The 26,577-nt window shown below is 46.1% G+C and overlaps 1 protein-coding gene across 5 annotated transcripts in view; it reads right to left on the bottom strand.

Annotated features, from left to right (window-relative positions):
* Positions 1 to 26,577, bottom strand: part of SLC7A1 (solute carrier family 7 member 1) — a 668,243-nt gene that overhangs the window by 25,560 nt on the left and 616,106 nt on the right. For all 5 annotated transcript variants that reach the window (XM_086935153.1, XM_086935156.1, XM_086935155.1 and 2 more), the window contains one exon: positions 18,178 to 18,286. In XM_086935153.1, coding sequence (XP_086791279.1) covers positions 18,178 to 18,286 — 109 coding nt within the window. The remainder of the gene's footprint in view (positions 1 to 18,177; positions 18,287 to 26,577) is intronic.

Raw genomic sequence — 26,577 nt, 5'->3', positions numbered from 1 at the left:
CTAAAGATCCGGAGGAGTGTGACTCGTACCGACCGCTATCATTAATAAACGTGGATTCGAAAATTCTTGCGAAGCTTATAGCCAAGCGGCTGTCACCACTGATGACCAGTCTGGTCCTGCCGGACCAGTCTGGCTTTGTGCCCTCAAGATCAACAGCACATAACACCAGGACTCTATTTGCACTCTCACACTATCTGCAACCTTCGGTCAAAGCAGTAGCGGTCATGTTAGACGCAGCGAAAGCATTTGACTCCATTGAGTGGCGGTACATGATCACTGTCCTCAATAGAATGGGGTTCCCTAAGCGTTTTGTGCAATGGGTCTCCCTGCTTTACACGCAACCACGTGCCAGGGTCAGGATCAATGGGTACGTTTCGGATCAATTTGCAATTGAGCGAGGGACGAGGCAAGGCTGCCCGCTCTCGCCTCTATTATTCGCGTTAGCGCTGAAACCTCTGGCGTGTCTGATACGACAGAACTACAAGGATTCGGCACTGCACTTCATAGCCAGGCCGCTTCACATATCATTGTATGCGGACGACATGTTACTGTATGTCCGGGACCCGGAGACTCACTTGAACGCAATACTCCGGGAATACATCAGGTTCGGAGGGCACTCGGGTCTGGCCATAAACTGGTCCAAATCCTCTATAATAGCCCTCACTGACACCACTTCTCCCTTTGTAGTGGACTTTCCGCTAGAGTGGCAACAGGACCCTGTCAGATACCTAGGGGTCATGTACCATAGAGATCCGGATGAGGTGCTTAGGGCGAACTACGGTGTGGTAGTGTCGAAGCTGGAGGAAAGTATAAAACGTTGGATACATCTGCCCCTTTCGCTGGCCGACAGGATAGCGATTGTTCAAATGAACATACTGCCCAAGCTACTATACCTGTTTAATAACATTCCAATCACACCGCCGCAGGCTATATTCCGTCACATAAACTCCCTGGTGCGGACCTTGATTTGGGCGGGTAAGCAGGCCCGTGTGAATCTGCGGACTCTTACACTTCCACTTGCACGGGGCGGCTTCGGGGTACCTGATTTCCTCCTGTACTACCTATGCGCGCAGGCTCAATACGCGGCGTATTGGTATCACGCAGTTCCATACCTCACTCACACCGCTATAGAGGAGAGCGACGCACACCCTATTCCACTCACAGCAATAATCTCACACACCCGCCCCCCGCTACATGCTAGAGATATCAACACAGTGGACGCTACGGTCAAAGCCTGGCATAGACTGGGGCACCTAGCACACAAGACCCCACTATATGCACCGGCCATGATGCTACACCACCATCAGGAGCGCTCAGTAACTGGGGAAAGCGTCGGAATGTCCCTACTGACCAGAGCCGGTATTGATAGGATGGGGGACGTGTTCCAGGGAGGCGAGTTCGTGGGCCTAGACAAACTGGGTTATGTTCACAACCAAACATCCATGTTTCGCTTCACATATTTCAGACTCACTAGAGCCCTGAGGGAGCACTACCCTACGTTCCCTTCGGAGCCGGAATGCCTTGCACCACTGCAACTGTTGATCACAACTAATGATTTGTCACACCTGGTGTCTAGGCTTTATTCAGCTACACAATCGGAACTAGACGGGCGGGAATTGAAGGCAAAGGGGCGGTGCGATGCACTACTCGACACACCATTAGCTGATGAAGAATGGGCTAGCGCCTGCGCCCTGACACAGATACTTACACCCAACGGTAATCTGAGGATAATTCACTTTAAATTCCTCCATCAAGTTTATTACACACCAGCGAAACTGCTAAAATTTGGGTTACAGGAGGAGGACAGATGTAAAAGGTGTAACCAGGAGGGTGCAGGCTTTGCACATTTGGCGTGGGGCTGCGCCAAGGTAGAAAGTTACTGGGTGGAGGTAACTACCACTTTGTCTGTTATGCTGGAGGAGGAGGTACACTGTACACCCAAAGTCTGCTTACTGGGGATAGTACCACAGTTCAGGGCCTTGAAGCGGAAGTTCTGTGCGGTAGCATTATTATTGGCTAAGAGACAAGTGGCGCAATGCTGGCACAGTCGTAAAGTGCCGAAGTTAAAAACATGGTTGCATGACATGTCCACCTGTCGCGACAAGCTACAAACTTATGAAGAGTTGTTACCAGCTAAGTCGAGACCAAAAAATATGTGGGTTTATTTGGAGGATTATCTTGCCTCCCTACAGGATGATGAGGAACTTCAACCCATGGACTGAATGGGTTGAACGACTGCATGAGTAATCACGGGACGGGTGCAGGATGTCGGCGGGAAGAGGGGGAACCTATGAATGCCACCACAACTGCCAGGTAGTACGCTAAGGTTACACTGTACGGTCTGAATTGGGGTATGTTGTTATATTGTTTTTGTTATTAAAAGAGAAAATGTGAGACTCAGTCCTATTACCAGCTATTAGCCATACATACGATAAACTACAATATTCTGCGACATATGTAACATTCACACACAATGTTGGTTAATGGAATAAACGTAGCGAGCCGGCCCCAGGGTTGTAGGCTCATGCTGTGTTAACTGCTTTATTTTAAATAAAGGTCTTACGCAAAAAAAAAAAAAAAAAAAAAAAAGAAGCACACTATAAACCCCTTTATGATTGGTACCTCTAACCCACTAAGCTTAGACGTATCTTTCCAGACACTTCAGACTTATGCTGGCGGGTATGTGGCCTGCAGGGGGACTTTTAGGCATAATTGGTGGGACTGTCCTAGGATTCGTCCTTTTTGGGATGAGATCCTCTCTCATATCAAAGACATATTGGGTTATGCAATTCCAACTTCCATTGAATTCGCTCTTCTTGGACTTCGGGACCCCCTCCTGCTCAGACAAACTAAGGCAGACAAAGCGATTATGTGGACTTGCCTAGGGGTTGCCAAACAAACTCTGGCAGCTGCATGGAAAAAAAACGAGGCTCCAGCTATTTCCTTGTGGCATACTCGTCTATGGAGGATTATATCATTGGAACGCCTGGCAGGCCTTTTTCAGACTGATTATGAAGACTTTCAACTATGCTGGGGTCCTCTGCGGTATGCCCGCCATCCGTTCGGGCTTTGCATCTATTTCAGCTATAGCAGCTTCCGTTGGAACGGATGGGCCTTGGTAAATACCCTGTGAGTCTTATGATATGGTCTGTATGTCTCCAATAGTACTTACCTCATGGCCTACTTTTGGCTCTGCTGTGTACATTCTTATTGCTCTGTATGTCTCCAATAGTACTTACCTCATGGCCTACTTTTGGCTCTGCTGTGTACATTCTTATTGCTCCTTTTTTTCTGTCACCACCAGACAGGGGTGGGTGGGGGGGGGGATGGGGGAGGCTGTTGGTTTGGGGGGGTCTCTTGTTCTTGAAACTGAGCATCATTCAACCTGTACAGGGGGTGATCAGCTTGGGGCCTATGCGAAGCTGTATCCATCATAGCTACCTATATTGCTTCCGGGCACTTGCACGCCCTTTGTACCGTTGTGATGAATGTCTTTTGATTTGACCATGTTTGATGCTTAATAAAAAGACAACTTTCAAAAAAAAAAAAAAACATTAAAAAAAAGGAAACAAAGACTTGAGTAATTCTAAGTGAACTTTCTAAAGCTGCCGTGTTAGGAATTTATAAAAAAAAACAACAATATTTTCATGAATAAGCGATTTGAGGTGATAGTATGCTGGGCAATTGCAACATGAATACAAAAGATCTGCTAAACATTATCGTGAAGGTTTCAAAATGCTTTAAGTCACTGCATGTAAGCAAAACTGTGTTGAAAACGAATTAGAGCAACGATATTTGGACATATTTGGACAATACATAGGGTAAAGTCTAAGCCATTTAGTGAGTTTATAACCTGCTTCACTCGTTGCATGTATATTGCACTATTGCGAAAACGGAAAGCATTCGTTTTTAGACATCAAGACAGTATAAGGGGGAGGTCAAAAGTTCTGCGTGCAATAGTCACTCGGTGAAGTACAGCAATTAGGGTTACTATCTAGGGGTTTGTGCAGAAAACATTACTGTTCATTTACTGGAAGGCAAGAGCCATAGTCAAAAGAGATTCAAAATAGCGATGTCCAATCCTCATTTCTATGGAGCCCGCTCCTGATGGTGTCAAAGAGAATTATTGATTTGAGTTCTTCCCTGTTCAGCAATTGGGCCATGTCACCGCATCTTTGGGGGATTTCAGTACTTTGAGAAGTGTCCACCGGATGTCATCTTCATTATGGTTAGCCATGGAAAAGAGCGAATGGTGGGAAAAGAAATGCATAAAAAGTAAAGAAGTTCACCTTACTGAAATAGATGGCGCAAAACAGCCTGTCCCACTGCTGTATCAGCTTTGTCCGTAGCATCCAGGCAATTCTGCTGGGGAAAGGTATGCCTGGGGGTCCATGTGGCTGCTCAGCAGATTTGCTGAATTTGAACACCAGCAAATAAAGCTATGGGTGTAGAAACAGCTCTTTTTCAATGAGCCTGGGAAGTCCTGCAGTTTGATGGCAGAATTGAATGGCTGTTGCAAACCATATTGCAATAAAGATTTAGAGACTGGTAGTCCTTTATTCAAATTGCCATAGGCGATAAACAATTGATCAGATTTACGGAACTGTTTTGTTCTGTGTAAATAGGGTTTGGTAAGAATCAATAAATCAAGCATGCTACTCACCCGTTAGGGTCTCAAGGCGCTGGGGGGCAGGAGAGAGGAGCTGCCCGGTTCAGTCGAAGAGCCAGGTCTTGAGGCTCTTCCTGAAGGTGTGTAGAGTGCGGGAGCGTCTGATGTTGACATGGAGCTTGTTCCAGGTCTTTGCTGTGACGTAGGAGAAGGCTCTTTCGCCTTCTCTGGTTCTGCGGATGCATAGGGTTTCTGCCAATGCGAAGTCGGCGGACCAGAGGTTCCTTTTGGGTACATGGAAGGAGACTCTTTCGTTGAGGTATTTGGGTCCGATGTTGTGGAGGGTTTTGTAGGCGTGGATGAGTAGCTTTAAGGTTACTCTCTTCTCAATGGGGAGCCAGTGGAGGTCTCGTAGGTGCAGGGTCATGTGCTTGTGTCATGGGGTTCTGAGGGCGAGTCTGGCTGAGGTGTTCTGGATGGTTTGGAGCTTGTGTAGCAGGGTTTTGTTGATTCCAGCGTAGAGGGCGTTACCATAGTCCAGTCTGCTGGTTATGAGCGAGTGGGTGACTGTCTTTCTGCATTCGGGGGCCATCCAGTTGTAGGTCTTGTGGAGGATGCGGAGGGAGTTGAAGCAGGTGGAGGCGATGGCGTTGATCTGGCGGGTCATGGTGAGGGAGGAGTCTAGAATGATGCTGAGGTTCCGGGTGTGGCCATGCAGGATGGTTGGGTTCCCCGAGGGCAGGGGGTCGCCAGGAGCTGTCCCACACAGTGGGCAGTGGGGGAGGGTCCAAGGACGAGGACCTATGTCTTCTCTACACTAATTCTCTTTACGGTGGACACCCTAAAAGAAATGCGTTACTTACCTGTAACTGCAGTTATCCAGTATTAGTGTCTTTCATAGATTCACATGCCTGAATCATTCCCCGTCGTCGAGACGGGAGCCTCCGGTACATAAAAAAGTAATGTCCTAAGACATACATAAAGAGAATAGGTCTAAGGGTCTAACCTTAGTAACCTATCTAGGTCCTTATGCAGGAAGGACCAAATAGAGTAGGCTCCAGGGTCCCACCTTGGTAGCCTATCTGTGTCCTTTTGTAAAAAAAGGACCAAAACAAAAGGAACAACCAATCAGCTACTACCTCCCTCTAGAACCTTCCTGTGAGGAGCCTCAGTCTCTCAGATTTTCGTACGCACCAAGTTGGATAGGTGTAAACCTGTAGAGAGAGGTGAGTCCTTCCAGGGGAGGCGGGAGGGTGCATGTGAATCTATGAAAGACACTAATACTGGATAACTGCAGTTACAGGTAAGTAACGCATTTCTTATCCAGTATTTGGGTGTCTTTCATAGATTCACATGCCTGAATCAGAGTAGCAAGCAATACAATATGCACATTCTGTGAAGATACAGACAGTATATTACTGCAAGAAATGAACATTTGTGACTGTAGGAAAAAAACAACAGCATACAATGTCATGCAGAATCTAGTAACAAAGAAATGTGCATACCAGTCAAGGATGGTGGGAAGTAGGAGGGCTCACCTCACTGGAATAGATGGCGAAGCACTGCTCTGCCCACTGCTGCGTCTTTCGTCAGCTCAGCGTCCAAGCAGTAGTGCCTGGTGAAGGTATGCGGGGACTTCCAGGTCGCCGCTCTACATATGTCTAGGAGTGGCACTCCAGCAAATAGTGCCGCAGACGTAGACATGGCTCTGGTGGAGTGGGCTTTGGCCCGTGAGTCCAGAGGTCTTCCTGCCTTCTCGTGGCAGAGAGTTATGGCTGAGGAGATCCATCGTGATATGCTCTGTTTAGTTAAGGGCATGCCTTTCCTAGGCCTGCTGAATGCGACAAAGAGTTGGGATGACTTCCTGAATTGTCTTGTTCTGTCAAGATAGAATTTTAGGCATCTTTGAAGGTCTAAAGAGTGCAGTGATCTCTCAGCCGGGGTAGATGGGTTCGGAAAGAATGATTTAAGAACCACCGGCTCATTAAGATGGAAGTCCGAAGGGACTTTGGGTATGAAACGTGGGTTGGTACGCAGGATGACTCTGTCCTCCTTGAATTGAAGGAATGGGTCCTGGACGGAAAGGGCCTGTAGCTCGCCTACTCTTCTGGCCGAGGTCAGAGCAAGTAGGAGGGCTGTCTTCCACGACAGGAATTTTATGTCAGACTTGTGGATAGGTTCGAAGGGATGTTTCATCAGCTGGTGAAGAACTATGTTGAGCTGCCACGTTGGAGGGACAGGTTTTGGTCTAGGGAAGGACCTAAAGAGGCCTTTCAGAAATTGCTTAATGAGTCTGTCCGCCCACAGAGAGGGGCCCCTAGAAGTTCGAGTGAACCTAGAAATCGCTGCCAAGTGGACCTTGATGGACGCATGGGCCAGGCCTGAGTGCGCCAGGTGTAGAAGGTATGGCAGGAGTTGTTGGGGAGTGACCCGGAAGGGGTGTAGACCCTCCTTTTCACACCAGATGCAGAAGCGTTTCCACTTGAGAGTATAGGTCTTTTTTGTGCTGTTAGCTCTGGCGTTGGACAGGACATCTTTGCACTCTTGTGGGATGTTTAGATGGCTGAACTCACGGTAGTCAGGAGCCAGGCTGACAATTTCAGAGGGCCCAGGTTCGGGTGGAGAACCTGCCCGTGAGACATCGTGAGCAGGGTTGGGTGACTGTGAAGACGAAGAGGTGGGTGGACGGATAGACGGTGGAGCTCCGTGTACCAGTGCTGCCTCGGCCAGGATGGGGCGATGAGGATTAGAGTGCAGGGCTCCGATTTCATTTTCCTGATTACTCTGGGTATCAGTGGGAATGGCGGAAAGGCGTAAGCAAACACGTTCTGCCAAGCTATTGAAAATGCATTCCCTAGAGTTCCTGGTTGGGGAAGCCTGCTTGCGAAGCTTGGGCATCTGGCGTTCTCCCTGGTGGCGAAGAGGTCTATCTGTGGTGTCCCCCACTTCGTGAAGATGTGGTTCAATGCACTCTCGTCTAACTCCCATTCGTGGGATAGGGACTGTTCTCTGCTGAGGGCGTCCGCCAGGACATTGTCCTTGCCTGGAACGTATTCGGCTTTGAGGGTGATGCCATGTTGTAGAAGCCAGTTCCAAACTCTCTGAGATTCTCGAGAGAGAGATAGCGAGCGCGTCCCACCCTGTTTGTTCAGGTAGTGCATAGTCGTGGTGTTGTCCGTCCTGACTAGCACTGGGGAGTTTCTGATGCGCGGGAGGAACGATTGGAGCGCCAGGAAGACCGCCCGTAGCTCTAGAATGTTGATGTGGAGCTTGGACTCCTGTGGCGACCATTTTCCGTTGGTCTGCAGTTCTTGTAGGACTGCACCCCAGCCCTCCAAGGATGCATCCGTGGTGATGATATGTGGTTGCGCCGGAAGCAGGAACGGTAGTCCTTGCGACAGGTGTTTGTCTGAAGTCCACCATTGTAGACTGTTGATTAGATGTTGAGTGACTCGTAAGCGGTCCTCGAAGGATCCCTTCGCTTGTGTCCATTGTTTTGACAGTTCTTCCTGAAGGGGGCGCATTTTTAGGCGGCAGTGAGGGATGAGAAGGATACATGACGACATCATGCCAAGGAGCGATTTGAAGAGGCGGACGGTCAGAGACTGTTTGGATGCCACTGACTTGGCCAAGGAGATGAGTTTCGACTTTCTCTCCTGTGATGGAAAGGCCTTCGTGCAATCCGTGTCCAGGGTAGCTCCTAGGAAGGTGATGACTCGAGCTGGTGTCAGGGATGACTTTTCCCTGTTGAGGGTCAGTCCAAGGCGGCGGAAAAGATGCAGACAGGCGCTGGAAGATGCAGCTGCGGCTGCTCTCGACGGAGCTTTTACCAGCCAGTCGTCCAGGTAAGGGAAGACCTGGTGTCCCTGCTGGCGGAGATAGGCTGCGACCGGAGAAAGGCATTTCGTAAAGATCCTTGGAGCAGATTTGAGGCCGAAGGGGAGTACGCGGAATTGGTAGTGTATCCCTGCGACTGCAAACCTTAGGAACTTTCTGTGACCCTTGAGGATAGGGATGTGGTAATAGGCGTCCTGTAGGTCGAGTGATGTCATGTAATCGCCTTTTTCCAGGAGTCCCAGGATCTCCTGTAGCGTGACCATTCGAAACGATTGCTTCTTGAGAAACACGTTGAGGGCTCTTAAGTCGAGAATTGGACGCCATTTCTTCCCCTTCTTGTGGATGAGGAAGAAGTGGGAATAGAAGCCCTCCCCCATCTGGGCGTGTGGAACTTTTTCTATCGCGCCTTTCTGGAGCATGGATGTTAGTTCTTGCCGAAGCAGCCGCAGGTGTCTGTGAGGACGCTTGACAGGTGGTGTCTGAGGAGGGTTTGAGAGGAATTCTAGAGAGTGGCCGAATTGAAGGAGTTGTAGAACCCACCGGTCTGTCGTTATTTGCCGCCAGTTTTGAAGGTAAAAGGAAAGCTTCCCTCCAAGTCGCAAGGGAAGCGATGGTGGAGGGGCTGGCCAATTGGAAAAGTCATTGTCGATTGCCTGCTGGTCTCTTCTGTCCTTTCCCTCTGTAGGACGATTTATTGAAGGAGGACTGACGTCCCGACTGGTTTTGGCGCTGTTGAAATTGCGTTTTACCCTGAGAGTAAGAGTAAGAGGACTTGTTTTGATAAGATCCTCTATAGGAGGATTGTCCCCTCCCCCTGTTGGCACGAAAGGACTGAGTGCGAGATTGCAGAGTGCCCAGGGCTCTGGCTGTGTCAGTGTCCTTTTTAATTGCAGTGAGGGCTTCGTCAATCTTCTCGCCGAATAGGTGATCGCCATCATAGGGCATATCTAAGATCTTGGTCTGGACCTCCTGTCTGAAAGAGGTGGCTTTAAGCCAGCCTTGGCGTCGCAGGACAGCGGCTCCCGCCAGCTGTCTGAATCCAGTCATGGCCACGTCAATGGCGCAGTCTATCAGTTCTGAGGCCGATGTTTGGCCCTCAAGGAGGAGCGAGTGTGCCTCCGCTTTAGCATCTTCCGGCAGGTCGGCAATGTAGGGCGCGATGTCCGCCCAGAGTTGGCGGTTGTAACGCCCAAGAAGGGCGATGGAATTGGCAATTTTCACCGTTGTCGCAGAGGTAGTGGAAAAGCGTTTCCCAACTGCATCTAACTTCCTGCCTTCTTTATCTGGTGGTGTCGATAAAGGTGATGCAGGGTTACGCGAGTTCTTCTGCGCCGCCTGGGTGACCACAGAGTCCGCCTTGGGGTGACCCGTGAGGCATGCTGGAGCTGAAGACGTAGCTCTGTACTTTTTATCCAGTTTGGGTACGATTACCTGTAGGGAAGCTGGAGATTGCATGAGCTGCTTGCCCTGTTTGAGTAGATAATCAATGATCGGAATCGATCTAGTAGTTTTCTTAGTTGGTTCTTTAAAGTCATAGAGGAAACATTCAGTTTCCTGAGATTCCATTGACATATGGAACCTTTTGGCAGCCCTTTCCATGAGGTTATGGAAACCTCCAATATCAGCAGGTGGAGACTCAGAAGATTGTGGCTCCGGAGAGGCTGGAGAGTGAGTAACATAGTCCTGGTCCGCATCCACGTCCGTATCATCATCTCGGACTTCCCCTTCTTCATGTTCTCTGTCCTCTTCCTCGGACGAGATAGGGTCTTGAGCAGGGTCCTGTGTCCTAGGAAGGACCAGTGGAGGGGGCCTAGGTCTTGTCCCTTGTGCAGGAACGGGCACAGATGGCTGCGGGGTTGGTGGGACAGTAGGGGTGGCTTTCTGCGGAAACCGCAGTTTGTAGTCTTGGACGAGAAAGCTCAAGTCTGCAACCAATGAGGCCGGCAAGCACACCATTGGGGTCACCTGGGTGTGGACTTGGGTAGGCACTACTGGAGGGGTCGATTCCTCAACCTCCTGCTCTTCGTCCGTACTCTGGCACTTGACAATTAGGTCGGAAGGACTAGTGGCTTGGGTAAACTCCTCCTCCTCCTCCGGCTCCTGGTCCTGTAAGAAGCAGGATGGTGTCAGCTGTTGGACCTTACTAGGTGAGGTCATCTCCGGAGTGATCTGCCTTTTGGTGATCCTAATGGAGACATGGGAAGTCTGAGCGTCCATTGCGTGTGACAAGAGCTCGGATTCTTTCCAGGTACCAGTAGCCGTCGGTATAGTCTTCGTCGACGGTGCATCCGTCGACGACCCTCTCGTCGACGGAGCTTTAAGCAGCGTTTCCTTCGTCGACTGCTTCGTCGTCGGCGCCGCCGTCGACGGAGCGCCCTTCGTCGACGGAGTGTCCCTCGTCGACGGCTTCGTCGACGGTGTGACTTTCGTCGACGGTGTCGTCGTCGACGTCTTCGTCGACGGTGCTGTCGTCGACGCCCTCGTCGACGGTGCCGTCGTCGATGTCCTCGTCGACGGTCTTGTCGTCGACGGTGCGGAGGATGAAATCGGTCGTCCTGCTGACGACGAGTAGGTTAGAGTCGTCGATGAGGAGGACGCCGACGATGCCATCGTCGTCGATACCGTCGTCGTCGATGTTGAGACGGTTTTAGGCGATGAGGTGGTCGCCGATTGCGCCGTCGTCACCGTAAGCAGTGGTTGCTTCCTAGGGACAGGAAGGTCCTTGCTAGATACGGCAGGCTTGCCCTCTGAAGCCTTTTTAGACCTCTTAGGAGGGGTCGCTGAGTGGCCAGGCGAGGAAGCCCTAGGCCTCTTCAGGGAAAGTTGTGAGGCGACCGACATGCTCCCACCCTCGGAAATGAGGTCGGTCGGTTTGTCTTTGAGCCTGTTCAGCCAGATAAGAAGTCTCCCTTCCCGGTCTTTCTGGGTTTTGACGGAGAACTTACGGCAAATCTTGCAGTCGATGGTCTTGTGGTGAGGGTAGAGGCAATACAGGCATTCCTCATGTTCGTCGTCCACGTGGAGCCTTAGTTTACCACAGGAGGCACAGGGACGGAAAAGTGCTCTTTTCTTGACGTCAGCCATAGTAGAAAGTCGAAAAAACTGTGAAGTTTGGAGAAAATACGATATTCCTGAGGAGAACTCAGGTGGAGACTCCCTAGCACAACGTGCGGTAGAAAATCTGAGAGACTGAGGCTCCTCACAGGAAGGTTCTAGAGGGAGGTAGTAGCTGATTGGTTGTTCCTTTTGTTTTGGTCCTTTTTTTACAAAAGGACACAGATAGGCTACCAAGGTGGGACCCTGGAGCCTACTCTATTTGGTCCTTCCTGCATAAGGACCTAGATAGGTTACTAAGGTTAGACCCTTAGACCTATTCTCTTTATGTATGTCTTAGGACATTACTTTTTTATGTACCGGAGGCTCCCGTCTCGACGACGGGGAATGATTCAGGCATGTGAATCTATGAAAGACACCCAAATACTGGATAAATGTATTTTCAAGACTCCACATGTTCGGAACCTAGCAGCACGTCTGATATATAATTAGCCAAAACACTGTCACATCACACCCCGCTTCTGAGATACCTCCATTAGCTCTCTATGGAGCAAAGGACTGACTTTAAAACAGGGTGTATTATCTTTAAAGCCCTTATTGAGAAGGGCCCCGCCTTCATAAACTCCAGAGTTATGTGATACACCCCAAATAGGACACTCCGATCCTCTTCCCAGAATCTCCCATCAATCCCAATGTTAAAAAAGAAAAGGATCAGCGGTTCCAGATTTGCGGGTTTGGCCCCTCAGACCTGGAACTCACTTCCTATCACTATACGGATGGCTCCAAATTATATAAAGCTCAGACAGGCACTCAAGACCAAGCTATTTCAACAAGTGCACAACTAGTGCATTCCCCTCAATAAAGCAGGTCCTTCTGTTTCTCTCTGGCTATTTAGGGCCATGAAACCTTATGGTGTACTCTACAAATATCTCTTAAGTAACATAAGTTACATTTTCAGTTCATAGCATCTGTTCTTGTAGATACACATGCTGCGCATAGACTGTAAAGTAGTCCTCCCTTAAGTGGTAGCTTGCCGGAGGACGCTACACAGGATGAAATGGAGTATGGAGTACAGCAGGATGAAATGGAGTATGGAGTACAGCTTGACCAACCCTAAGATTGTGGGCAGTGCTTGGTAAAAGTGTGTGGAGTGGACCAGGTATCTGCTTTGTATGTGTGAACTATCAGGATGTTATCCAAGAGGATCCTTTCTTACGAGTGCAGTAGGGTCTGGAGATAAAGGCACAGACAGCTTGGCTTTAGCGTAACAGGTCTGATACATCTGCCCAGTAAACATGCGATGCCCGCTTTGGCGAGAGCACTGCCTTTATGTGGCGTGAAGAAAGAAACAGCTGTTGTGCCTTGCGGAAAGGTTTTGTTTGTTCAATGTAATACATGAGAGCTCTTTTTACATCTAGTGTGCGGAAATCCTCTCTGTCACTGACTCAGGATGTGGGAAGGACACTAAAAGCTCTCTCGCCTGGTTGAGGTGGAAAGCGGAGACCACCTTGGAAGAAATTTGGGGTTTGTCTTAGTTTATTTGCATGGACTTGGAAGAAGGTTTCTTGAAGAGTCAGGGCCTGAAATACACTGACTGGCCTGAGGGAAGTGATGGCCACTAGGAAGCTACCTTCCACCAGGAGAGATACTGTGAAGGACATGAGCGAAGTAGTTAGAACAGAGGGCTCATATGTCTGGTGAGAACTATATTGGGATTCCACATGAGGAAGGGTGGCACCCTGGAAGGGATTACTCTTTTCAGTCCATGAATGTCTTAATGACTGGCACTCTAAAGAGTGAAGTGTGCTCTCTGTTTTATAGGTAGGGGGCAACAGTGGTCAAGTGAAGCCTACTGGAGGTAGCCAAGCGGTCTTTGCCATTTTGCAGGTGAAGCAGATGAAGGACAATATCTTGGACTGCTGCTGTGAGCAGGTTGCCCGGGAATGCAGTAGCACACAAAACGCCTTTATTTAGATTCATAGCAGGCTCTTGTTATCCAGTGTGTTTCCTTTAGGTAAGTTGAGGCAGATCGCGAAATTAAGCTGCTTGGGTGCCAGAGCGTGCCCTGGCTTTTTGTGAAAATATACAGTCAGTTGGGCTGCTTCTTGTTAGGTACCAGGGACAGGTTAAGAAGAGTGGTGAACCATGAATGTCTGGCCTAAACTGGTGCCACTAGGATGAGTATGAAGTATGTTTGCTGAAACCTCCAAACCACGAACTGAAGAAGTGGGAGAGGCAGAAAAGCATAGGCAAATTTCACTGACCAGTTCATCCGTAGTGCACTGTTGATGGACTGTGGGAGGGAGTGTGGATAGCTGGAGGCGAAGCTAGGTCATTTCATGTTTTTGGCGGCATCAAAGAGGTCTACCTTGGGGAACCCCCCACCACCAGAAGTAGGGAACGAGGACTTGTGGGGCGAGTTTCCACTAATGGACTTGTGCTGTGCTGAGCAGGTCTGCAAGGTTGTTGTCCATTCCCAACAAGTATTCGATACTTTGTGATGGATTGCCCATCGCCAAATACTCCAAGGTAAGGCAGACAACTGAGGTGTACGAGTTCCATCCTGTTCCTGGAGATAGCGGATTGCCGCCCCGTGCTGCACACGAAGGAGGAATGTCTTGATCACAAGCTAGACAGCCAGTAGTTGCAGGAATTTAATGTGGAGACCCTGTTGATGGGGTGTTCAAGTGCCCTGTGCAGTCATGTACTCCCAACCCAGTAAGGGAAGTGTCTGTTGTGATGGTAACCTGCAGTACCGGGCCGAGAAAGAGCCTGCATTGTAAAAGATAGTTGGTGTTCCACAACTGAAGAAGACAGCAAATGTTTTACCAGATCATCACTGGATCCTCCCAGAGACCCTCCACTTATGACCTCTGTGCCACATTCACTCCTGCAAAGGATGAATGTGTAACCTCGTAGGGGAACTATGGCAATGCAAGAAGCCCTCATGCTAAGGAGACGCATGATAGTTTGTGGTACACTTAGTTAGTGATCTGGCTGAAAAAGAGGGAGTAACGTTTGGAAAGCTTGAATGTGTGCTGGACTGGGGTAGGCTTTCCCAGTGACCGAGTTGAGAACGACTACTTGAAAGGGCTGGGTTGGAGGCGGGATTTGCCTAAGTTGATTGTGCAACATCTACCTGCTGCATGTTCTGGGTTTCATCGAGTGCACCAGACAAAGCTGTTGGGTTGCATTCTTGATCGGTCAGTCATCCAAATAAGGGAAGAGGTGAAGCTGTTCCTTTCATGGTGGGTGGTGACCATGGCTAAACACTTTTTAAACACCTTGAGGGGCGTTGGTTACCCCCAAGGGCAGCATTTGTAACTGGTAATGCACTTACCACAAATGGAGGTACCAGCGATGTGCACGGTGGATGGAGATGTGTGAAGTAGGCATTCTTGAGGTAGACTGCGGTCATGAAGTCGCATTGCCGTAGTAGAGGGATGACATCTTGGAGTATCACAAAGTGGAAGTGCTTTCACAGGGTGTATTCATTGAAGGGCCTGAGGTTGAGTATGGGTTTGAGGGACAGATCCTTTGTAGTAGGTAGATGCTTAAGGGGAGTTGGTTTTGGATCCCCTATTTAGAGATGGGCCTGCGAAAGGGCCCCCGTGTAGTAGGCATTTGGAAGGCCCCCATTGTGGTGCACGGGTCCTTTATTAACTTTTCCTGCATTTCGTCAATCTGTGGTCCGAAGAGGTGTTCCCCATTGAAGGGCAGGTTGAGGAGATGCTGTTTAACTCTGAATTGAAACCAGAGTTACAGCCAGACAAGTCGTTGAATCAAAACACTAGAGTTAATGCCCTGCGGTGTCGGCTCCATCCAGCGGATGGTGGTGTTCGATATGTTTCCTTTGTGAGACAAGCTTGTGTCCCTGCTTTCTGTTCTCATCTAGGAGATGCTGGAGAAGTTCTTCCATTTCATCCCAGTGAGCATGATAGCATGAAAGTAGGCCAGTGGGGTTGGCAATTCCCCAATGGGTTGCCAATTTGGCAACTACTTGTTTGCCTTCTGTATCAATTTTGGCACTCTTTATCTGGCTAAGGAACATCGCCGGTTTCCTGTGCATTAGAGCATTTTTCAGCCATATATGCCACCAGGGAGTCAGGTGGTAGTTGGCCCCAAATGTACAGTGGGTCAGTGGGTGAAGCCTTGTACTTTTTAATCAACCTTTAGGTTACCATTCTAGTCTTAATATGGTCTCTAGTGGTATCAGGAGTGTTTCTTTACATGCCTTTAAAGATCTGGAGAAACTGCAGTGACCTTTGGGTAGAGGTGAGTCTCCAGTAGGAGCAGCTGTTTCAATGCTGCTGGTTGGCTCAGATTCTGATCCGAAGCCTTTGTTTGGTGCCAACCATGGCCTTCTGGCAGTGGGGGATGAGAAGTCTGGGCACAGACTTTGGGATGCTCCCTCTATCCTTGGTTAGAGCGGTGTTCGACCCTTCCGTTTGCAGGTGGAGGAGGGGTTGTGGTACTCACAGTTGCTGTTTTCTGCTATGCGAGCAGCAATTCCTCCACCTCAGATTTAGATTGCGAGTTCAGATCCAGGCTGAAGCAAAGGGCTTACTGGCCCGAAATCTCTGGCTGCATCTACCCCTCAATGTCAATTGGGGAGAGGATGTGGTCAGTCGGCTAGATTGCCGACTTTAGTGCTGGAAACCAAGGTTCAAGTCTCTGGCTCGCGTCCACATCCTATGATTCTGGGCAAATCACGTAATCTACATGTGCCGGAATATGTCCTTGTGTAACGTAACCGGTGTTAATGTAAAGCGCTCCAATACCTTCGGGTCGAGTTTGCACTATATAAATCTGCATTTAAAAAAAAAAAATCCTGGTCCCCTAAGAGATCAGCTGTGTTTAGCGGCAATGTGCCATGGTGCGTCGAACTAGGCGATGATCTCCAGGGTAATGGAGCGTCTTTTTGGATCAAAAGGCGAGGCAGACATTGCAGGATGCCTCATCGTGCTCAGGAGAAAGACGAGTTGCAGACCCGGTAATGGTCTGACCAAGGATATATAGAATGGCATTGTGGGCAATGCCGGAAAAGGGTTGTTTCCATTACGCAGTCTGGATTCTCAAAGAAAGAGGCCACGAAGAAGGCCCTGAAAGGGGTTTGAGTACCCTGAGGGGGTACCAGAAGGGATTCTGTTGGCTAAGTTGAGGAATGAGGCGAAGCTGCAGAAGATTAATTCAAATGGATTGGGAGGTGGGAGAAATGAGAGGTACCGGTGCCGGATAGCAAAGGGCATCTATCAACCTGGAGCTGGGTGGATGCATGTTCAAACTAGAATTTCCAATAAAGAACTGGGTTTCCAAAATTTAAAACTAAAACCTAATCTTAAAAAAGGCTGTTGCAGTTATTGATCGCTTCAAGCACAAGGCAGAATGTATATGGTTGTTACAGTATTAAAACATCTTCCATACTTTTTTAGGGCTGCCAACATTTATAGTAGTGAAGGAGGCTACCCTCTTTTATTGTAAGGGATCGTCTAACAGATTTAGTTAAGATTAGTTCATTTGTTTTATGTAGAATTTCATCATTTATCCCTGGCAAATCATTAATAGTGAAAAGGTTTAGTTCTAGCACTTTTTACATTTTTTTATTCAACTTACCAGTTAATTAAATTATTGTAATTTTTATTAGAGAAATTAAAAAATGTGTTGATCTATATTATAACTGTTTTTTTTTACATCTGTACAATTAAGTATTATTAAAATACCAATAACTAAACAACATTTTGTAAATATGTTAATGATAACCGGTTTAAAACGGAGTGCTTTATAATGGTAAAGTTCTTGAAAATAGTTTGCTTTTAACCCCTTGGATGCGGGTTTATTTCTCGCGCTGTGCAGGAGAAATAAACGGCCTGCCGGATTCGGGCGTCTCCCGGCCGTCGTGCGCTCACGCCTACCATGACGCATGACAGCAGTCATGAGCATACAAGGGGTTAACAGTAAAAGAAGACTTAAGGGTTTTGCCTTGTGACAAGTTTACTGACCATCTACCCTATAACCATATTTTACAAGTGTGGTTCATTGGAAACGGGTTGTATTTTGAAGTCAACAATCAGAGATACATCCCACTGAGCACTTGTTGGTAATAATTTATTGTGACTTCTGTGAAGAATGTTTTAAGGCTTCAGAAAATAGAACAGGTGCAGCGTGAGGCTTCAGCGTAAATTTGTACTTTCTGACAAACTCAAGCCATCATTTGAGGTGAACATGATAGTTTTCTTTTAATCCGGGACTACCGTACAAGGTGAAATGATTTAGAAAGGGTAGTTCAACATATACAAATAAATTCAAAATTATGAATCCAAAATGCACGTTTCAGAGAGATATTTTACCAGTGTGCTGCATATTTTCTGAATCTTAGTGCCTAAACATTTTAAATATCTGACAACTTTGGCAAGCAAGAAAAAATGCATAACTGGCACAGGCCACACACTAGAAATTAAACTATTACAAAATGGCTCATTGCATTTTGGTGAGGTTTGGGAGTGGGCATATTTAAACTACGAACCTGAAGAGGAGTGACGACTCATGTAAACTGAGGGAAATGTCTAGGGTTTTAGTGCACAGAGTTCTTTTCAATGCATTTGAAGACAGCGGATTATACTTCTCCACCAATAGAACGAAAAAGGGTGCGATATGTAAAGCAGACATGCAAATCTTACCTATCACCATCCAGACAGCAAATCGTATCCATGTTCCACTGTCCAGCTGCATCATAAGGTAGACGTTTACAAAAATACTTAAAATGGGGAGGACCGGTAAGAGGGGAACCTGAAGCAAAAACAGAGACAAAGGAGACATCCTCAAAACAGTTTTCACAATAGAACACATTATATCTTCTGTATTAGAGCAAATAAATTATGTACATTGTACAAAATCAGCATGTTACCTGGAAGAGAGGTTTTCAGCAATGTCTGGCAGGAGGGGCAAATTAAATGTCAAGATAGTTTCAATACCTCACGTCTAAAGGGAAATGCTTCAAAAGTGTGTGAAAAGTGCCCCAGTGCAGTAAGATCATATCTGATATGTGCATGTAAACAGAAATAACTTTGAAATGAATGAAAGAAGACCTGGCTAACTCTAGCTAGCTTCATCAACTTGAATTATGGGGAAGATTACAAGGGGGATGGAACCCAAAAATAAGTATGTCTAAAAAGATTGGACTAATGTGTTCATGCTGTTTCAAAAACTTGAACCGATCAAAGGGAAGTCAATGAACAGAATGGGAACAGGCCAACATTTTCACTTAATAAATATAATGGGTAGGTTAGGCTTATGCAACATTTTTCAATGTAATTGAGAATACTGTTGCAATTTCTCAGCCAGAGCACTGATCATCTAAAATGCACCACAACACTACTTTTAGTTGTATATGACAAACTTGTTCAATCTTCCTTTTGTGAACAACATTCTCAAATTCCTACAGCTATACATCTACTTCTAAAGGTTTAGTCTTCCACTTGGAGCACTACAGTTATTGCATTCACAACAACTCCAAAGATACTCCTGAAAATCCACGACAGATGGAGGTATCCAGCAATACTGAACTAGGTGGGAAATCTGTTTGAGTAAATTATGAAGAAATGCATAGTTAACTGTCTTTCTATTCCACCGAAAATGTTATTCATGAAGGTGAAACACCACTCTCTAAACTTTCATGAAAATGGGTGTTTTCACTTCCCTCACCTATTCTTTAAAGATGTATACCCCCTGCCTTTTATAAGTACTTCTGTAGGAGCCCTCCATGAAAGGTCCTGTTCAGTGACAAATGTAAATGTATTAAGTTGGAAAACACGACAGCATGACAGATTTCCTACCTCTCTAAGGGCACTTTACAAAAACAATTGCAAATTGCTTTTGGGGGACCCAAGTCCTAATTAGATCACAAAAACGTGCATGAATCAGACCCTAATTTAGCCATTTAGTTGAATTCCCGAATAACACTGGCTTGAAATGTAGCCTTTTCTATGGCCCATTTATGCAGGTTTCATTTGTGACAGTGGAGAAGCGTGGCTCAATGGTTAGAGTGGCAGACCCTGCTGCAGAGGTCTGGCCCGGGATCAGGGTTCAATTCCCGCCTCGGCGGATCTTGGACACAATTTCCCCGGACCTGATAATTCTCACCTCGGTGCCTAGTCTAATCATGGGTCCCACTCTGTGACTCTAGGCAATAGCTTGCTTAATCTACACAACGGCCCCAGCAGCACTTGGATGCCTGGCGTCACCTTGTGGGTGCCCAGGAGTGGACATTTCACAGGAAAGCCAGGAAGGGTTCCACAGTGGTATGAATACAGCGCTACGAGACCTCAGGGTAGAAGGCGCTATACAAATACAAAACACACATTTAGGCAATGTCACCTTTTTTACCATTCAAAGAACCGCTTATAAAGCGGTTGACAATTTTCTGAATATCACAAGATCTGATAGCAAAGTAAGAAAATGAGAAGGGTTCAGGGAAGAAAAACACTTGACAAAAATGTTTTTTCTAATAGCAGGACACGTTTCATAGGTCTTAAAACGTAACTGTCTTGTTCTGCCTTTCTGTTTCAACCGCAAAACAAGAAAGCTAAGGAAAATCCATCCAATCATATATCTATTTCAGATAAGAGAAGGCTCCATTCTATTTGGTTACAAGTGGCAACTTCTAAGATATTAATTGAAGGCACTGCATTAATTCTAGTCAATTTAATTTGTCTATACATCATTTACAATTTTTATTTTTTAGTATTCATTGACATATTAGGTTAGCTCTCTGATTCGGATAACTTCTTCATATTCTCAATGCATTTTCACAGTCCTTTGTTTTAATGAGGAATACCACCAGACATGTTTTCCACTGCCTGTGTTTCCTCTGTTCAGGCACATTGGTGTGTCCTTGCAATATCTCCAGTTTTTTTCCCTACTGTTTATCGGTCAGATCCGAAGCCTTGCCTCTGGTGAATGCAATAACTAAACACTGTAAACCAGCTCTTTGCCTTTTCCTGGAATGTCAGTGATGCAGTCTTGGTGAAACATGTGGATGCATGGTAGTGAAGAAACTACTGAGGCACCCTATCAAAATTCAGATTCAGCTGAGGGTGTGATAGTGGAGGCCCTGTAAGATGTGCATTGGCCATTCCTTCAAGAGTTTGGATTCATACATAAAGGAGAGGAAATCTCTAAGAAGAATTCCATCAACTGTGTGTTTCTGGGCTTAACTTTAATTCAAGGACATGAAATAAGTTACTTACCTGTAACTGCAGTTATCTAGTATTGGTATCTTTCATAGATTCACATGCTTGAATCACTCCCCGTCGAAGTCGGTGTCCCACTGTACATTAAATAAAGCAGTAATTAATGGCTTCCATAGGCTATCATGGAGGCAACCAAGTATTTAATAGCCTATTAACCTTCTTTTATTAAAGGACCAAACTTAAACACAACCAATTAGCTACCATCACCCTCTAGAACGTTCCCAAGACAGGCTGAATTCCTCAGATTTTGCAGCACAAGTGTGCTAGTAGTACTGTAACGCCAAAGGGTGGGTTGCATGTGAATCTATGAAAGATACCAATACTGGATAACTGCAGTTACAGGTAAGTAACTTATTCCTTATCCAGTATTGGGATATCTTTCGTAGATTCACATGCTTGAATCAGAATAGTAAGCAGTTCTATATATGTATATATCCCTGATAAGCACTTTTAGTGGACGGTGGGTACTAGTAATATTTTTCCAATGTTTTCACAAAAAGTTATGTTTTTGGAAAGTGCTGGTGATAACGCTTATAAATAAAAAAGGGTGATGCCATGTACCATAAGTGTATCTATTGTCATCTTAATCAAATATATGAATTCTAAATCCACAAAATACACATATACATATTTTTTCTTTTTGATAGAATAGAAATCCAATAATTAAAGAGGCTTACCTTATTGAAATAAGTTTCGTAGTACTGCCTGTCCTACGGCTGCGTCAGCCCGTTGTGTCGCTTCCAGGCAGTAATGCTGCGTAAACGTATGTGTTGTCTTCCACGTTGCAGCTCTACAGATCTTTTCTAGCGGCACTCCAGCAAACACAGCAGCCGATGTAGACACTGCCCGAGTGGAGTGCGCTTTCACTGTCCTTGACAATGGTTTGCTAGCTTTATCGTGGAAAAATTGAATTGTGTGTTCGCTATCCATCTGGCTATAATAGTTTTAGAAACGGCAAAGCCCTGGCGGCCTTGCCCATAGGCTACGAATAGCTGATCTGAGGTGCGCTTAAATGTAGCCCTTTGCAAGTAAAATTTAAGACATCTTTTGACGTCTAAAGTGTGTAGCGTTCTTTCTGCAGGAGTAGAAGGATCCGGGAAGAAAGTTCTTAAAATGACTGTTTTGTTCAAGTGGAATTGAGAGGGAACCTTAGGGATGAACTGAAGGTTCGTCCGGAGAATGACCATTTTGTTCGTAAAGCAAAGGAATGGATGCGCAATGGTAAACGCTTGTATTTCACTAATCCTTCTAGTGGATGTGAGGACTAAAAAAAGAGCCACTTTCTATGTTAAATATTTTATATCAGCCTTATGGATAGGCTCAAAGGGTTGTCTCAGTAGTTGTGATAGGACTACATATAAATGCCACTCAGGAGGTGGAGCTCGGATAGGTGGGAAAGTTCGAAACAATCTGTTACATAATCCACAGGAACAGGTTGAGATATTAGCTGATTTAATAAACAGCACAACAACATAGAAAGCAGTCTCTTAGTCAACAGGAACAGTGCAACTGACCTGAAGCCAAGAATACAGTGGTGTTCTAAGAACACTTAAAGAATAACATGCAGGATTTAAAGGCACAGAGAAATACAATAAAGTGAGATGTAACACATCTCCCTTCAATACAAAAAGAAAGAACAAAACAGGGTTATGAAACATAATCATCAAATTTCACAGGAAGCAATCTAGAACGATCAGAAGACTTAACTCTTGAGGCAATGGAACTACTAGTAGCTTTTTGAGAACATGGAAAGGAAGCTTGTTGCACAGTGGGGCATCTTGCAACCCGCTTCATGTTCCACAGTCTGCCATCTTGGGTAATAACACTATTGCTAAACACCTTTACTAGTTTCATTGGCTTACTAAACTTATCGGAACATTTTGAAACAAGACCAGGTTTTTAATCCTCACAACATCTCCCACAGCAAAATTAGGAGACTTGACATTCCACTTTTTGTCATACCACAATTTGGTTTTAGCTTGTTTATCCTCAACTTTCTGAGCGGCTTGTTCAACCAACTCTTTGGAGAAGGATTTATTGAGACATTTATCCTTGAACCACCAAGGACAAATGGTAGAAGCAGGATCACGTCCTTTAAGCAAACGAAAGGGACTAACTTCAGTGGTTGAATGAGGGGTAATTCTGTAGAGCCAAAGTTTTTCTCAAGAAAGTTTTCCAATTTGACCCAAACTTAGAAACGTCAGAAATAAACCCCTTCAAAACTCTATTAAAACGTTCTACCAAGCCATTTTCATGTGGTTCATAAAAAGAAACAGCGTTGTGTTTGATAGAATGTAATTTAAGAAAATTATCCATTTCTAATGAGGTAAGTTGCACCCCATTGTCCGTGACCATGACAGAAGGACAGCCTTCTCTTGAAAATACTTCCTTAAAAAATTCTACTACCATATTGGTAGAGGCAGACGAAACAAACTTAACTTCTAATCCACAGGAACTGGTTGAGATATTAGCTGATTTAATAAACAGCACAGCAACATAAAAAGCAGTCTCTTGGTCAACAGGAACAGTGCAACTGACCTGAAGCCAAGAATACAGTGGTGTTCTAAGACCACTTAAAGAATAACATGCAGGATTTAAAGGCACAGAGAAATACAATAAAGTGAGATGTAACACAATCCTTTCATGAATTGCTGTAGGATTCTTGAAGAGCATAACGATGGGTATTTCGGTGAGCCCCTATATCTAGATATAGCTAAAGAGTATGCCAATCCAGAGTTTGCTAAGGATAGCAAATATGGTAATAGTTTTTCTGGAGCAGAAAGATATGGGTGCACCATATTCCGCCGACACCATAGACAAAATTGCTTCCATTTCAGCCTGTCGTGTTATTGGCCAGCATGAGATCATGCAATAATGTAATGGTTAGATCCTTAAATTCGAAGAATTCAGGAGCCACGCATGTATCTAAAGAGTCGCTGGCTCCGGATGACACATCTGACCCTGGTTCCTAGTCAACAGAGTTAGTGTTGATAACAGGCAGATGGCTTGAGCTTCCGAGAAGAGGAGAAGCTCTGTGTACCAATGTTGTCTGGGCCACCTGGGGACTATCAGAAGAAGGCAACAATGTTCTAACTTCATTTTCGGGAGGACCTTGGGTATCAGTGGAATAAGGGGGAAAAGTGTATGCATATACTCCTGACCAATGCATTGAAAGGACATTCCCCCCAGAGAGTTTGGGAGAGAAAATCTGCTTGCAAAGAATCTGCATTTGAAGTTGATTTGGGTTGCAAACGTAGCCAATGCTGGCTTTCCCCAAACTGCAAAAATCCTCTCTAGTTGGTTTTGTTCGAGCTCTCACTAGTGGCATCGGTCCTTGGTTCTGCTCAAAGTATCTGTCAAGGTATTCCAAAGTCCTGAAACATGCTCTGCTGTTAGGGATATCCCGTGAAGTGTTAACCAGCTCCATAGTTGTTGGGCGTCCTGTTAAAGCGATAGGTATTGGGTTCCTCCTTGTTTGTTGATATAAAACATGCTTGTGGTGGTGTCCATCCGGATCAACACCGAAAAGCCTTTTATTCGAGGGAGAGAAAAATGGCTTTCAACTCCAGCCAGTTTAAATACATTTAACGCAGGGGCAAGGATCATCTTCTTTGAATCTGCAGGTCCTGAATATGCCCTCCCTAACTTTCCATTGAAGCATCGGTAGTCACTATGAATTTCGGAATCACTGGTAGAAAGGAGAGGTCCTGAGACAGATGTGATTCCAGTGTCTACCATTCGAATGCCTCTTTCATGCGTGGAGTGATAGTTATCACGTCGTCGAATGGTTTTAAACCATTGACATTAAAGTTCTTCTTGCAGAGGTCTCATATGTAGGGGAGCTAGTGGCACCAGGTCGATTGCGGAGGAGAGCATGCCCAGTAGAGACTTGAATATTCTCACAGAAGGGTACTTTTTTCTGGAAAGCTTGGGTGTCAAAGCTTGTAATTGCTCTGGTCTTTCTTGGGAGAGGAAAGCTGTGTTTTGAATGGTGTTCAAGTTGGATTCTAAAAATGTAATTGTCTGACTTGGAGAGACTGATTATTTTTGTTGATTTATCGAGAGTCCTAATTTGCAGAACAGATCTACACAATCGTCTGTGGCAGCCTTTGCTACACAAGCTGATGGAGCTTTCAGTAGCCAATCGTCGAAGTATGGAAATACTTGATGACCCTGGTTCCGCAAGGCAGCTGCCACTGGAGCCAGTACTTTGTAAAAATGTATGTAGCCGATTTGAGTCCAAAGGGAAGGACTCTGAATTGATAGTGGGTACCAGCCACTGTGAATTTGAGGAATTTCCTGTGTTTGGGGTGTATAGGAAAGCAGAAATAAGCATCCTCCAGATCCACTGAATTCATGAAATCTCAGCTGTTGAGGCACCGCAGGATGTTGGAGAGCATGACCATGCTGAATGTTTGACTTTGATGAATTTGTTTAATTTTATGAGGTCTAAAATCAGTCTCCATTCCCCAGAATTTTGCGAATAAGGAAGAAGCGGGAGTAAAAGCTTTCCTTCTCTGAAGAAGAGTAACTCTTTCTATTGCCCCTTTCTGGAGCATAATCTTTGCTTCCCGCTTGAGTAAGTGAAGACGAGGGGGGAACGATCCCCTGGGTGGAGTGTTTGGGGGGATTTGGGTAACTTCAAGAGTGTGCCCATAATAAATGAGGTCCCTTTCCCCCCTTGTCTGATGTGATACTGCGCCACTGACGGATATGGTTGGAGACATTTGCACCGATTGGGAAGGGGGTAAACGTAACTGGTACCGTGTTGTGATCACTGTTTGCAACCTGAGTCACGTGCTTGTTACTCTGGCTTTCTACCGGAGCCCTGCCTGGGGAAACCAGCTGTTGTTGCCTGTCGCTAGAATTGTTGTTGGTATCCCTGACGATATTGTTGTTGGTAGGATTGTTAAGTCTGGGTACGCTGGAAGTTTCCTCTATATCCAGAAAAGCCACGACCTCGAGCTCCCCGAAATGGCACTTTAGGTTACAGAAGGGTACAAAACGCTTTGGCAGTATTGGTGTCTTTCTTTTTTGGCGTAAGAGCTTTGTCTTTGTGTTTCCCGAATAGACTATGTCTGTCATCTGCCATGTCGAGGATTTTTGACTACACTTCTGGGCCAAAGGATGTTGCCCATAGCCACCCTTGACATCCTTAAATGGCGGCTCCAGCTAGTTGCTAAAAGCTTGTAGTGGCTATATCCATAGTGCAGTCTATGATTTCAGCCGATGTGCGTACTCCCTCTGCAAGGATCTTAATAAATTCCTCCTTATTTTGTACTGGAATAAGGTCTCTCATGGTTCCTGTATCGGACCACATTTGCTGATCGTAGTGGCCCAGAATGGCCAAAGCATTTGAAGCTCTGACAGATTGCTGACATTGAGGAAAATCGTTTTCCAAACGGCGACCTTCTTTATCAGGTGGTGACTGGTGGGAGTAGTGATGTTTTGATCTCCTGTGGGCTGCCTGTGAAATCATAGAGTCCGGCTTGTGGTGACCTGTGAGACATGCAAGTGAATCCTCAGGTGCCCTGTATTTTTTGTCAAAACTTGGTAGCGCCGGAACCACAGAAGCCAGTGTCTTCATTACCTTAATACCTTCCTGCTATGTATAATCTATGATAGATATTGACCTGATTGCTTTCTTTATGACTTTAAAGACCAATCAAGAAAGTCAATTGGATTGTTTGACAATTGTGGGCAGGTGAATTCTGTCCGTAGCCCTGTCAATTAGGTTATGTAAACCTCCAGTATCCTCTGGAGGAGTCTGATAAATGACAAGGAGAAGGAGGAGGGCGGGGTGGTTGAGACAGACGGACGGTTATGTAA

This window comes from Lissotriton vulgaris, chromosome 8, assembly GCF_964263255.1.
Source record: "Lissotriton vulgaris chromosome 8, aLisVul1.2, whole genome shotgun sequence".
Taxonomy (NCBI): domain Eukaryota; kingdom Metazoa; phylum Chordata; class Amphibia; order Caudata; family Salamandridae; genus Lissotriton; species Lissotriton vulgaris.
This window is presented reverse-complemented; position numbering and strand designations above follow the sequence as displayed.